General features: G+C 53.1%; 5 protein-coding genes across 5 annotated transcripts; 4 read left to right on the forward strand and 1 right to left on the reverse strand.

Moving 5' to 3' along the window:
• Window positions 1-422: 422 nt before the first annotated feature.
• On the forward strand, window positions 423-1,890 carry N0V96_005843 (uncharacterized protein; the record flags this gene model as incomplete). Its single annotated transcript, XM_053189538.2, has 7 exons — window positions 423-547; window positions 604-770; window positions 821-966; window positions 1,018-1,142; window positions 1,198-1,316; window positions 1,370-1,407; window positions 1,474-1,890. 7 exons carry the CDS (start codon window positions 423-425, stop codon window positions 1,888-1,890), a joined length of 1,137 nt encoding a protein of 378 aa, XP_053052991.2.
• A 2,766-nt stretch (window positions 1,891-4,656) lies between these two features.
• On the reverse strand, window positions 4,657-5,899 carry BUB3 (mitotic spindle checkpoint protein Bub3; the record flags this gene model as incomplete). The annotated part of the gene is made up of 4 exons (XM_065757510.1): window positions 4,657-5,366; window positions 5,424-5,506; window positions 5,566-5,818; window positions 5,842-5,899. 4 exons carry the CDS (start codon window positions 5,897-5,899, stop codon window positions 4,657-4,659), a joined length of 1,104 nt encoding a protein of 367 aa, XP_065613853.1.
• Window positions 5,900-6,474: 575 nt separating this feature from the next.
• On the forward strand, window positions 6,475-7,591 carry N0V96_005845 (uncharacterized protein; the record flags this gene model as incomplete). The annotated part of the gene is made up of 3 exons (XM_053189535.2): window positions 6,475-6,561; window positions 6,681-7,051; window positions 7,114-7,591. 3 exons carry the CDS (start codon window positions 6,475-6,477, stop codon window positions 7,589-7,591), a joined length of 936 nt encoding a protein of 311 aa, XP_053052988.1.
• A 2,794-nt stretch (window positions 7,592-10,385) lies between these two features.
• Window positions 10,386-11,706, forward strand: N0V96_005846 (uncharacterized protein; the record flags this gene model as incomplete). Its single annotated transcript, XM_053189534.1, has 2 exons — window positions 10,386-10,926; window positions 10,985-11,706. 2 exons carry the CDS (start codon window positions 10,386-10,388, stop codon window positions 11,704-11,706), a joined length of 1,263 nt encoding a protein of 420 aa, XP_053052987.1.
• Window positions 11,707-12,487: 781 nt separating this feature from the next.
• Window positions 12,488-14,272, forward strand: ASH2 (transcription factor, contains a PHD finger motif; the record flags this gene model as incomplete). Its single annotated transcript, XM_053189533.2, has 2 exons — window positions 12,488-12,924; window positions 12,979-14,272. 2 exons carry the CDS (start codon window positions 12,488-12,490, stop codon window positions 14,270-14,272), a joined length of 1,731 nt encoding a protein of 576 aa, XP_053052986.2.
• Between the last annotated feature and the right edge of the window lie 29 nt (window positions 14,273-14,301).

Consider the following 14,301-nt stretch of genomic DNA (forward strand, 5'->3'; position numbering starts at 1 on the left):
GCATGGCACTTCGGCTGGAGCATCACGGACTTGGAGACTGGCGCAGGAGCTAACTCTAAATGTCCACATATCCAAATGGACTGACAGCGTCTGAAGAGACTGGAAGAGCTACCTTACCATGAGATCATCTGTACCTTGATCTACCTTACAGCCTGCCATGCCAACTGAGGGGGTCTGCCTACCCTCCTGTCATGTTGCCTGTTGTACGTCCAGTTTCGTCCGGAGGGGAAAGAGCGGTCGGTATTAGTTGATCCCCCGCCTTCCTGCTCTAAGTCTCCCTCATGGAGAGATATAAATTTCCACCTCAGTCAGCTCGCAAATTCATACTCTGACCAACCCAACGACCTGACTTTATCCTAAGTTCCTCTTATTCTGGGCTGCATTCGACTTACTTCCCCATACATCTCACACTACCTATCGTCATGTCGGCTCTACCTATGGCAGCTCCGCCCAAGAGCCCCTTGGCTCGTTACCGCATTCTCTCCCCGACGGCTTCCGTTCGAGTGAGCCCTCTGTGTTTGGGCGCCATGAACTTTGGCGATGCCTGGTAAGATCACATTGATGGAACCTGTCTCAGACATCCTTTTCTAATGAGTTTCACAGGAAGGGATACATGGGAACTTGCGATCAAAAGACCGTGGAAGAGATCCTTGACTTCTTCCATGAGCAGGGGGGCAACTTCATCGACACCGCCAACAACTACCAATTCGAAGAGTCCGAAGAGTGGATTGGCGAATGGATGAAGAAAAGAGGCGTTCGTGACCAGATGGGTAAGTTTGCGCACCTATCCCAGCAGGAGCTGTTTCTGAAATGGAGACAGTCATTGCAACCAAGTACACCACGAACTTCCAAGCGGGCCCTAACGCGCCGGGCATCATGGCCAACTTCACCGGCAACGGATCCAAGAGCTTGCACACATCTGTAGAGGCAAGCTTGCGCAAGCTGAAAACCGACTACATTGACCTGGTGAGCAGCTTTGTTCCTTATCCTTCGAGTGACGTCACTCACACAGAGTAGCTCTATGTGCACTGGTGGGACTATTCTACTTCTATTCCGGAGCTGATGCAGTCCCTCAACAACCTCGTCATCACCGGCAAGGTCCTCTTCCTCGGTATCAGTGACACCCCCGCTTGGATCGTCAGGTAAATGCCATCACGAATCATCCCCACAATGGAGCTGGGCTAACTTCCCCATTAGCAAGGCCAATGAATACGCCAGAAATCATGGGCTACGCCAATTCTCAGTCTATCAAGGTCGATGGTCTGCTGCCTCACGAGACTTTGAGCGAGAGATCATTCCAATGACCAAGGCTGAAGGTTTGCAGCGCCCTCAAAGTGAGACTGGAAAACAACCTCTGACATCTGATTAGGAATGAGCTTGGCACCCTGGGGCGCGCTCGGCGGTGGCGTGAGTACTCCCAACTGACCTTCTGGTAGCTGATTAGAGAAGAGAATGACTGACTTTGAACAACAGGCTTTCAAGACGGAAGAGCAACGCAAGTCCCAGGAGGGCCGCAAAGTTCAGGCTAGCGAAGCACAAATCAAGATTAGCCAGGTGCTGGAAAAGATCGCCAACAGCAAAGGCACAATCATCACGAGTGTTGCTTTGGCTTATGTCATGCAAAAGACGCCTTACGTCTTCCCTATCGTCGGTGGCCGCACTGTCGATCATCTGAAGCAAAACATCGAGGCGTTAGCCCTCGATCTCTCCAATGAAGAAATCCAGGAGATCGAAGGAGCTGTCCCGTTCGATATGGGCTTCCCGCACAACTTCTTGTGGGGAGAGAAGGTCCCGTCGAACCCTGGCGAAGTCTGGTTGTTGAATATGGGAGGAACTTTTGACTATGTTCCAGAGCCCAAGGCTATCGCACCCAAAGAAGGCGGAAAGTAGTACTATCGAGTGCGGAATCAGTACAAAAGGTGGCGGCCGATGGATTACTAAGAGGCTGTTGAAAAGCGACATGGTGTCTCATAGCCGCTGCTTAGCTGCCTTTCAAGTACAATTTCATACACGTTTCTGGCCAGGTACCAATCCAGTTTGCGCTGTTGAACGTAGTCAAAATTCGCAAACCCATTGTTCCTGCGACTGTCATCAGTGTGTTCGAGGCTCTGCAATGCATCATGCAGCTTACTTGGCCTGGACGCCAATCACCATCCATTCTTTCTGCATCGCTTATACAGGCAGGAACAAGATCCTTGACTGGAATTGCTGGCCTTCGGCAGTTGTACAAATACAATTGATCAAGACTTATGCCTGGAAACTCGAACTGTTGTACCAATTCTTGTAATGTCTGGGTTGTATGCAACATCCCCCAGAATCCGCCAGAGGCAGCACAGGACAATAGACTACAAAGCACACAAGAGAAACTTACTAGAATCGAGTACATAGTTGTATATCGAAGCTATGTGAAGAAAAGACAAGGTGAGTTCTCATCCATTTAGTGTGATTAGATCAAGACTATATGGCTTTTATCGATTTACTTCCCATGCAATCATTGAGATGGATTTGTGCTTGCCGTGAGGACTTTGCCATGTGAGAAAGGGGTGACTCTGGTGACTGGTCTCACACCTAGCACAAGGAAGGCGTGACGTGCAGTATCACAGGTGGTACCTTCCTTACTTTACTTTACTTAGAAAGCAGGGGTAGTAGCTCCATCACTCGCTCTTTCCTTCGGCGGACAACTCAAGCCGGCACCTACCTGTGAAAAACTCCTGTGAGCTTCCTTCCACATTCCACCCCTGTTTCAATGCTGAATTGCCAGTCTTTAGCAAATCTCTTTCCACTCGTCTTGATTCCAGGCCGTACGTTGTGTGATTGTTGTTCAATCATGTCGTCGTGAGTCCTGAAGCCTGCCTCTCAGAGCTAGCTAATTAAAGTGACAGGCTTCAGGAAGGTGTGTCGGCTTCGAGGCATATCTTCACATTCATCGGAAGACAAACATTCGGATCCGAGCCCCCCAGAATACTGCATGCAGTCAACGACGCCCGACGAAGCCTGCCGGGCTCTCTACAAGACGTCAGTCTAGACTTCCTTGCAGGGGTATCCGTGAAGGTCGAGGAGTCAGACCAGAACTTCGACAAGTGGGAGTTCATCACTCATGACCAGAGCTCTCCGCTCCCAAGTATCAAGGGACGCGTTTCGGTTGGCGAGTCACCGTCCCAGAGAATGGGGAGCACTTTGCCCACCACGACCCTCGACTCTGATTATAGTTTTTCGCCTTTCCCAAAATCGAGTAGTCGATTCGATCGAAACGAAGGCAAGTCTCATGCCATGGAAGGAGAACTGTTCTGACAGCTTTACCAGCGTGGGATCCCACAGAAGATGTGCCGGTTCAAAGACGATATCAGTTATCTGCGCCAAAGATATCAAGCCCCCTCAAGAGACAGCGCGGAAGGCCGTCCCTGAGATGCCATACGAAGATGACCATCGATAATTACAAGATGTTACCAGCACCGGGAAGATCCCAGGTGCCGATGTATCAGAGTATCAGGGATGGCTTTGATACAAGGGAAATCAATGCATCCAGCAAGCTACAGAGCACGAAGCGGCGAAAGAGATCTCCCGCCCCGTCTGGAATAGGCTCCCTTTCCGTATCTTGCGGCATCAAAACTGCATCATTTCGAAGCAACACGAAGAGTACGAGGATGCGCGAAAGATTTGTCATCGATCCTGATCTACAAGGCAATACCAGAGTCAGGGCTTCATCTAAAGCAGTCGATTTACTGGCGACGCCAGAGTCTCCAGGAGAGGCCACTTCGAATGAGTTCCAGCACGTCGAGAGGAGCAATGTGAACAAAAATTCCGGAAGTCCCAAAGTCTTACCATCCCTGCGCACCATCGAAGTATTGCCAAGGCATAGAAGATCGAGACACCGTTCTAGGAACTTGTTTATCTCATCTGAATATGTTGAAGAGACCGATTCCGCAAGATGCACCGCCCTACAGTCGGACCAAGCGAGCGCAGTCTCTCGTGGTGATTCTCACGTAGGCGCATCAAGCACTTCGCGAGAGGCTTCAGCCACTGCGCTGGTTGGCGACGTTCTTGACAACGAGCTGCGTATGAATGAGCTGTCAGCAACAGATAGTACAACATCGGCCGATACCATGACTAAGATGAAGTCAGGCGATGGACGCAAAATTTCCCTCGGTCTTGTGAGCACCGGGGCAACATATGGAAATGGAGAAACCCCAAAGGCTTCGCCGCTGGCTGGGTTTCAGGAAGGATCGGCCACTTGGGCTGGCGCATTCGCAGACCTTAGACCCCGTCCCAACGGAACCTTTTCCCGCGAAAGCAGAGTCGTGGGAAGCAGGAACAAGGCGCACCTGGGTGCGAAATAGCAACATAATGAGATGTGGGTATGCACGCGAATTTCAGGAGTGCGGAGGATATAGAAGCATGCTTGATCATCGTGGTGTACAACGCTTCCTCGCTGGGAGACTATTGGGAGAATCAGCTTGATGGAGACTACCAAGATTTATCAACAGCCACGCTTCTCACCCAATACAATGGGTATCATCTGATATAATAGATACCAGGCTTTTCCGTAACCCTCCCGGTCCGTTAACATGAAATGCTTGCATATGTAAATCACCTCAAACGCCGTGCGCCCACAAGCCTTGTAAGATTCCATCTCAGGTTCCTAAAAGCCGTAGTCGATCACTTCGCACCCTTACCCTTAGCTTCCGTTTCGCCAAGCTCACGGATGAACACGCTTGCCTTGCCTTCAGCGCTATAGTCCTCCATGCCTGTTTCGAATCCCGGGCAGACACCAACGGCAAGGTATTTGCCATCCTTGGAAAAAGCCAGGGCCGCTACACTATCGGGGAACTTCTGGTACTGCTTCATCCTGCGCTTGGCCTCGGCGTCCCACAAGGCGACAGTTCCATCACCACCACCCGAGGCAAAGGTGCCGTAGACGGGGTGGAATGTCATTGCGTTGACCGGATACACGATATCGCCCTCGCCATCAGGTGCAGCCGCGCGATGGCACTTGAAAGCGTACTTGCGAGCCTGAGACTCGGCCGAGTCCTCGAACCACTCAACAGCGACGCGACCCTCGATACTACTAGTGGCGTAGCCGGCGTCGTTGGGCATGCAGGAGATGGCACGAGTGAGGAACTTGAGGGATGACTCGCGCTGTTGCCAGGGCTTGATGTCGTGGGGGCCGGGCTCGGCGAAGAGGGCGGGGATGTTGGTCAGGTCGTAGATGTTGACGAGGCGTGCGGTCATGGCGACGACGACCTTTGAGGGGCTAGCTGCCAGGGCGTGAGGCTTTCCGGGCAGCTGGACGGTGATGTTCGTGTCAGAGGGCGACTTTGCGTTGTGAATCTGGAGGGTGAGGTCCCAAGAGGCGGAAATGAGGAGAGCTGTAAAGTTGATTAGATGGTGTGGCTAAGGGTTGGCATAGCTGTGACATCACTAACAATGCTCCGGGCTGTAGACTACACATCGTGCAGGTGCGCCGTGTTGCGCAATGACCTGTTTCTCTTCTGTCTCAAGGTCGATCCTAGATAGAAAGCGTCAGCTTCGCTCAATTGCTAGTAGGAGCTTCGTGGTTCGCCATACTTGTAGACGCAGTGGTCTAAACACGCCGCGTAGGCCTCATTATCTGTCGCGCCAAAGGTTACGTCCAGGACAGGCGCCCGGAACTCAATGGCTTTAATAAGAACTCCTGGCGCATCTTCACCTCCGCTATGTGTGTCGTAGAGGTAGATTTTCTTGTCCCAGCAGGACACCAGGAGTCTGGTAGGCGATTCGGGCGCATATGAAAGCGAGGAGATGGCGTCGCTAGGCGGTTGCGCCAGCTCAAATTGGGATGCTGTTGGAGTATTAATAAATGACCAATGTTGTTGGAGCGAGATTTGAGGTCGAAGTCCTCCGGGAACTCACCAGGTGCCATTTTTTGGGTTGCTTTTCTGATGTTGTTGAAGCTCTTACGGTGAAGTAGCTCTATGCGCCTCTAACAACAAGCAGCTCTGGGTGTACCTGGATGTTAGCTTCTGGGGTCTGTTTACCTGAACAATTTGGTTGGAGGGGCGCTCACGTGGCGATAAGCGAAGCAGAGCTTATCGGTCGAATCAGCACCGATTCTGCCATGGACTACCGCCCCGAAAGCACCCCCCACCATTGTTCGGATTTCTGCGATTTGTGAACCGTAGTAGCAAAATTGTGACTCGATCGCCCAATCACCAACGTAACGCCGCTCACACCCAAAAGGCTGCTTCTTTCGCTTTTCGACGTCGCCCCCGAGCAACCGATCCCACCGTAAGCGATATAAAGACCGACAAGTAGGCCGAATCTCCACCTAGCACAGAGGAAACAAGCTATCCAAAGACCGGAGGAACGTGTAAAAAGCCCGCGCGCCTTCTTTCGCACCCCGCCCCTCCACACCTGTTGGCCGACCACCTTCAACAACACCACTCAACCGCCACCACCACCCTTCGTACTCGACGACTTCGAGCACCAGTAGCCAAGATGGCGGAACCGAACTACAGTCACTTTCGATACTTCGAAAACAAGTACCCCGAGATCGATGAGTTCGTCATGGTCAACGTCAAGCAGGTTTGTGCCCCGCCGACCCAACGCACTCGGCGAGCCGAACCGCCCAAACCCACCCGGTCGCCGTGGATATGAAGGGTACAGAAGAGAGAGGGAACATCCGGGTCTGACTGGTGATATAGATTGCCGAGATGGGTGCCTACGTCAAGCTTCTCGAGTACGACAACATTGACGGCATGATTCTGCTTTCCGAACTTTCGAGACGTCGTATCAGAAGTATCCAGAAGCTCATTCGTGTGGGCCGCAACGAGGTTGTCGTCGTCCTTCGTGTCGACAAGGAGAAGGGTTATATCGATCTTTCCAAGCGTCGTGTGTCGCCAGAGGATATCATTAAGTGCGAGGAGCGGTACAACAAGGGCAAGATGGTCCACTCCATCATGCGCCACGTCGCCGAGAAGACCCTTACCCCGATCGAGCAGCTCTACGAGACCATCGCATGGCCCCTCAACAAGAAGTACGGCCATGCGATTGACGCCTTCAAGCTGTCTATCACGTGAGTTGAGGATCTTTGCCGCTATAGCAAGAGAGATTCAGAATACTGATGCGTAAGGATAGGAACGCCGAGGTCTGGAACGACGCCACCTTCCCCAGCGAGGCCGTCTCCGAGGAGCTGAAGTCATATATCGCAAAGCGTCTCACCCCTCAACCCACAAAGGTTCGTGCCGACGTTGAGGTCACCTGCTTCGGATACGAGGGTATCGACGCCGTCAAGAACGCCCTGCGCACCGCCGAGGCTCGCAACGATGACCAGACCCAGGTCAAGGTCAGGCTAGTGTCCCCCCCTCTGTACGTCCTGACCAGCACGTGCCTGGACAAGAACCTCGGTATCACCCGCCTTGAGGAGGCCATTGTCGAGATCCGCAACAGCATCGAGGCTGCCGGCGGTTCATTGGTGGTGAAGATGGAGCCCAAGGCCGTTACGGAGAGCGATGACGCCGAGCTGCAGGCTCTCATGGAGAAGAGGGAGCGCGAGAACGCCGAGGTCAGCGGTGATGAGAGCGTCTCTGAGAGCGACGACAACCCGGAGGTTTAGATTTTTCCTTTGGAGTCAACGTCATCACAACAAAAAAGGGGCGGCTGGTAGAATGAGCGTACTGGCAGGCTGGGAATCCAGAGTGATTCTAATGAGACGACCAAAAAAGAGTCTAAACATTTCAAAATTATTTCGCCTGGCTGGTTGTGAGTGTGCGACGGACTGATGATGCGACGGGAAGAATGACCCGTCCCTATAAGCGTGATGTTTGGCTAGCCTTGCTCCCCACGAGCTGGGGTACTCCGACACGGCGGCGAAAAGACGAAGATGGCCACCATAATAAACCAAATTCATGACGGCAGCTTTTTCCAAACATAAATGCCGGCGTAGCAAAGAACAAATCTCAGTGATTTCCCCCTGAGTAATGACGTCCTCCGATGACCGGATCCGCATAATCCACTTATAGGGCCGTTGGTTGTAGGCTTGCCATCTCGTCGGCGCGGGCGTCAGTATTGTTGTTGCGGTGTTCGAGTTGTCTAATCTCCCACATGAGAAAGGATGCTCTCGAGGGTGTCACTGGAGGCTCCCAAGTGCGCTGTTCCCGAGATGCTGGGAGGCAAGAACGACTGGTAGCTAATCCTACCTACCCTAGGTACTGCCTCACCAACTTTTCATCCGATAACTTTCCTATCACCTGAATATACCTGAATATACAAAGGAAGCCCATACAGGCCCCTCCAATTCCATTCCGGTCACCAGCCAGGAGGCGCCCGTCTAGGTCGACGGGTCAGATCGAACTGGCTGGGTGGTGAAGTGGTTTAAGGTCAACAATCAAAAAAAAAAATCAATTGCGCCCACAGCCTACTCGACGACAGGCTACGAGTTCGAGTTCGATTCCCAGCATGAGCACCAAGAGATGTAGCCCCCAATTCGGCACCCGGGGAGTGAACTCTTTTTTGAGTTTGGATTATGCTGCTTGTTGCTTAAAATATGTATTAGGAGTGTGGCGATTTTGGTCTTATGCTTAAGAATCTGGAATACAAAAAGAACCTGAGTAGTTGAAGGTATGTATGACTACAAGATAGGGCTTCAACAATAGAATGTAAGGACACGAATCGAGCAGAGGCAATAGCGCCTCGTATAATCAGCAACTTTCAACTCGATATTGCGGTTCATTACTCACCTTTGAGTATTTTCTTCTTGCCAAGTGAAATACAGAAGGACGGTTCTTTCCATACAATTGTGAAAGAACGAGACATCGAATCGTATGATGAAATCTCGAAAGTCTCGTAGTTAGGGTGAGGTTATTAGGCGCGGTTGATGTCTTCGAAGCTCCGTTGCTTCGAGGTGGTGATAGAATTGATAAGATAAGAGATAAGATAACAATGTGAGATGATGGTGAGCTCGAAACCTTCCTCGTGACAATTCTACCTGCAACAGGAGAGAAGGCGCTGTCTCCGAGATACAGCGCGGCAAACCTCCGCGACAACCTGACAACGTTTTTGCGCCCATGGCTTCCCGTTCGCTATGGGCGCGCGCACGAGGGAGCTTCCTTGGTGACACCACGCTTCGCCTTCTCGGGCTTGCGACCTGGATTCCGGTCGTGATTACATTCAACGATCATGTTGCGACCATCACGAGCATCAGCGGCGGCTCCATGTATCCCTACTACAACGAGGATCGGAATAAGACGACTGCAAACGACATGGTGCTCAATTGGAGGTGGAAGCCCTCCTTCGGGCTCCAGAGAGGCATGATTGTCACGTTTAGGTGCGTTTTCACTGGCTTTCCGTATCCCCCATTATGCTAGCTGAAAAGCCGGGCGGCGAGTTGACTCTTTTTGCTTGCTTTTCGGCAGGAGCCCTTTCCATCCCGAGACCGTAGCGATCAAGAGAGTCGTCGCACTGGAAGGCGAATATGTCACGACACGAGCACCGTATCCGGAGAGAGTGGTCAGGGTCCCGCAGGGCCATATTTGGGTGGAGGGTGATGGGCCACAGGATCAGACGCTGGACAGTAATACGTACGGTCCGATATCCATGGCGTTGGTGACGGGGAAATGCATATGGAATATATGGCCTTGGCGCAAGTTCGGCCGGGTGAGGTGGGAAGAACACAAATTCAAGGATAGATACTGAAGCGTGAATGGCTTCGTGTATGAGTAAGCATGTGGGCGGGATATTAAGAGAGTCCTGGATTTGGGCTACAGGGTCTTCAAAAGTTTATGTATACCATGAGGTAGTTGGCCAATGACTGAGTACTTTCAACTTCAACTTCAACTTCAACTCCTACTTTAGTACGTATTAATTCCGGGCAATTCAAAATCCCGCCATGTTTGAAGCGGCGCGGGCTGTCCCGCGTTGCAGCTCGGAGCTCTCGGGACCGGGCTTTCAGCTCAGGGCCTTAGGTCCGGCTGATGCAGTTGACACTTCCAGCTGATGAAAGAAAGAGACGGGAGCTCACCCGACGGTGACGCAGCGGGAGTGCAGCATTGCATGTGGTCTGTGCACCGCCAACAAAAATTCCCAGAGTCGGGAACCCTGCATGAAATTTCGATATCATTATCCGCAGCTACTGCTCCTCCTCGCCGCCGCCAAGTTTTTGACTGCGCCAATTAACCCACGCGACAATCAACGACGAGGAGGCCTCTCCTTCAATTTCCCCTCGAAAGCCCTCTACTGCGTTATTTCTTGTGTCGTCCCGCAGCGGGAAGTCACCAGTGCCAACCGCGAATCTCTCTCCCCCCCCTTCTACATCGAAACCGACCGACGTCAGCATTTCAGGACCGAGAGGGACCGACCCTTGACGCAGACCGGAGAGTGCCTGGTCAATCAACGACAGGCACCACTCGCAAATGTCCTTCGCTGATCGCATCGTCAGCTCCCTAGCTCCTGCCGACAACAACGCGCAAACGATTCAGGGGGGCATCTCGGCTTCGACCCCGGCGGCGGCGGCCTCGTTCGGGGAGGATAGATATGCAGTACAGACGGGAGGACTTTTGCCGGATATCAGAACAGTCGGACAATCTTTCAGACACGAGGACATGAGTCTCCAAGATGACTCTTTCGAAGAGGAGGGCCGCCCGCCTTACCTCCACGCCATGATTGCTGGAGGTGTTGGAGGCTCGACGGGCGACATGCTCATGCACTCCCTGGACACGGTTAAGACGCGGCAACAGGGCGATCCGCACATCCCGCCAAAATACACGTCTCTCGGCTCATCATACTACACAATATTGCGGCAAGAGGGTGTCCGACGAGGTCTCTATGGCGGGTGGATACCGGCTTTGGGTGGTTCCCTTCCGGGCACGATGATGTTTTTTGGGACGTACGAATGGAGCAAACGGTTTCTCATCGACCATGGTGTGCAACAGCACCTGGCCTACCTCACAGGCGGTTCGTCGATCCTTGCGCTTTGCTGTCTAGAGGCACTAACTAACTGACTGTTATCAAGGCTTTCTCGGAGACTTGGCCGGCTCCATCGTCTACGTTCCATCCGAGGTGTTGAAGACCCGTTTGCAATTACAAGGACGCTATAATAACCCCTCGTTTAAGTCGGGCTACAACTACAGAGGAACTATTGATGCGGCGCGGACGATTGTCCGTCACGAAGGACCAGCTGCGCTCTTTCACGGCTATCAAGCAACACTGGCCCGTGATCTCCCATTCTCAGCACTTCAGTTTATGTTTTGGGAGCAATTCCACGCTTGGGCACGCACTTACAAGCAGAGCAGAGATGTCGGCGTGCCGCTGGAGCTTCTTACCGGCGGTCTCGCCGGCAGCTTGGCTGGAATCATGACATGTCCTCTGGATGTCGTCAAGACGCGTTTGCAGACGCAGGTACACCCTGATCTTTTGCCTAAGGAGATGAAGCCGGTGGTCAAGGGCGCTGCGCACGCTTCAACATCAAAATCCCAGACGCGCAACATTTCAACGTCGTCGCCATCAACGCATACTCCGCGACCAGGCGCGGTCAACTTGCAGACTTCGTCCGTTATTGAAGGTCTCAAGGTCATCTACCAGACGGAGGGTATCAGCGGATGGTTCAGGGGCGTAGGTCCCCGCGGCGTTTGGACTTTTATTCAGAGCGGCACTATGTTGTTCTTGTACCAACGTCTTCTCAAGTCATTAGAGACTTGGGATCCACCAGTGGAAGAGCAGGAGCGCGTCATCTAAGGAGGTTTTGGAGGTTGGGCTGGAAACGGGTGATACCAGGGTTGGATGGAGAAAAAACAAAACATTGTACAAACAACCCCCTCTGTACACTTTGTAAGGATAAACATGGGAATGGCGTTTGACGGCATAGTAGAAGGGACATGGTGTCCGATAGAGAGCCGATAGAGCGAAAGACAAGTCTCACTTCAAGTGCTGATCTGATTTACAAAGAGCCAAAGTTAATGTGTGCGAAATGGCGGCCTTAAGTCGTTGTTCTCAAAGAGAGTGAATCATCACAAGGCTCACTTGAGGCAAATTTCATGATAAGGTATAATAGCTATTGAAATATACCTCAAAAAGCACCAAACAAAATCCCGTATGAAAGACATGTGAGAGAGTCTGCAATAAAGTGCCTAAGCTTTCCAGGTTGGTTCCCTGGGATGACCGAGCTCTAGCTGTCAAATGCAACAACCTGCAGTACCTGCCTGCCCCGCCAGGTTCTAGCCCGAGTGCCTAATCGATGGCCCAGGGAGGGACTAGACCCCTGGCTACCCGCTAAGACCCCCCTGCGTGACAACAGACCGAGCTTCCATGGCTTACGCGGGGTGTGCTGAAGCTTCCTTGGTGCAGCTCCCAAAATTTCGACCTTTGAAACACGCGCCTCGCGACAGGAACCAAGACCTCGGAAGTCTTCCATTGTTCACCACTCCTCCACCCACCACAGCACCAGTCCAACCACGCACCCGCTTTCACGGCTTGAATACACAGGGCAACTTCACGTTCGAATTGAATAGACGTTCCAATGGCCTCTGACTCAGGCACCCCCCCTCCTCCACGGGAGCCGACCCCGGGCGGCTCCCTTCCATCTTCGACTGCGATCCCCTTGAAGAGACCTGCTCTCGAAGAAGACTTTACCCCTTCTGTCCCTTCGCCCCTCAATCCCGACGTCAGATCTACACCAAAACCTCCAGGTGCCGACGAGATGCCAGCAAAGCGCAACAAGAAGGAGTCGCTGAAGAAGCGTGAGTCCAAGGGCGCCTTTGGCGGCGACAGCAACCGCGGCACGCCGGACCCTAAGCATCGCGAACCTAAGCAGTCCGACTACAGTCCGATGCGCTACAAGCTGGCGCCTCCCAAGCCTTCCGACTTTGAACCTGCTCGCGGCGCCAGCTTCACTCATCACCATAATGTTCCTGCTTTGGATGGAAGCGAGATCCAATTCTACGAGACGTCGGAGCAGTGAGTTTACCGATAGCTGAATGCGCCTGACTGAAGATGCTAACGAGGCCAAAGTGTTCACAATAAGAAAAGCTACCACTACACTCACTGTATAGCGGACCCCGGGTTCCCCTCAGCGCTATACTACCGCGGTACCGAAGCAGAGCCCACAGGGCCTCACCTCAGCTTCGAAGACAGCGCAACTCATCTGTTCTTTGACCAGACAGGCCTTCATATCACGACGAACAAGGGTTTCCGGATGACGCGCGCGAATGTCGCTATCCGGGAGGGACGGTTCTACTGGGAGACCAAGGTTACAAGAGGAATTGTCGACAAGACAAGCGGAGACGATAAGCCCGAATCGCATGGCCACGTACGAATGGGTTTCGCGAGAAGAGAAGCAACTTTGGATGCGCCGGTTGGTTTCGACGCATACAGTTACGGCTTGCGCGACGTTGGTGGTGAGAAGGTGTACATGTCACGACCCAAGTCCTTCTTCCCCGAAGGAGAGGGCATCCGAGAGGGCGATGTCATTGGCCTAGAGATCCAGCTGCCTTCGGAACGGCTGCAGCGCAAGGTCCTGGCTGGTCAGTACAACCCGGCCGTCGATACCGGCTTGGACGATGACAGCACAAACTTTGATGCGCCCAATATTGTTCGCGATCGTATTCCCATTCGCTTCAAGTCGCACATCTACTTTGAGAAGATTGACTACCACACAACCAAGGAGCTCGAGGACCTCATGAATCCCTCCCCTGTCTCCTCCGGCCCCGCCAACTCGATCGAAGCGCCCAACCCCAACCACGTCGTCCCCGCCCTCCGCACGCTTCCCGGATCCTTCATCAAGGTGTACAAGAACGGCGTGCTCATGGGCACCCCGTTCACCGACCTCCTCGCCTTCCTGCCCCCGGCCTCCAAGCCGCAGGGACAAATCGGCGCTCGCGAGGGCCTGGACAATGGCATGCTCGGCTACTATCCCGCCGTGAGCGTCTTCAGAGGCGGTGCTGCCGAGGTCAACTTTGGCCCCGACTTTTGGTTCCCGCCTCCCGGACTCGGAGGAGGTCTTGACGACAATGAGGTGTCCATGATCGACGCTGGACAGGAGGAGTCCAAGAGGGCAGTGCCGGCGTCGTCGTCATCGGTGCCCGCTTACCCTGGTCTGGATCAGGTGCGGCCCGTCTCGGAGCGGTACACGGAGCAGATTGTTGAAGACATTGTCTACGACATTATTGACGAGGTTGACTTTTGGATCCAGGATGGCTGCAAGGTGATTGATCGTTTCGGTCAGGGGGGCGAGAAGGCCGGCCAGACGGGCAGTCTTGCGGCTGGTGGACGCGAAGAGATCAAGGAGCTGGTTCAGGACGATTAAAGGGAATGAACCCCCTGATGGAGGTGATG

This window comes from Colletotrichum fioriniae, assembly GCF_027942845.1.
Source record: "Colletotrichum fioriniae strain IMI 355084 chromosome Unknown scaffold_6, whole genome shotgun sequence".
In the NCBI taxonomy this organism is placed as follows: domain Eukaryota; kingdom Fungi; phylum Ascomycota; class Sordariomycetes; order Glomerellales; family Glomerellaceae; genus Colletotrichum; species Colletotrichum fioriniae.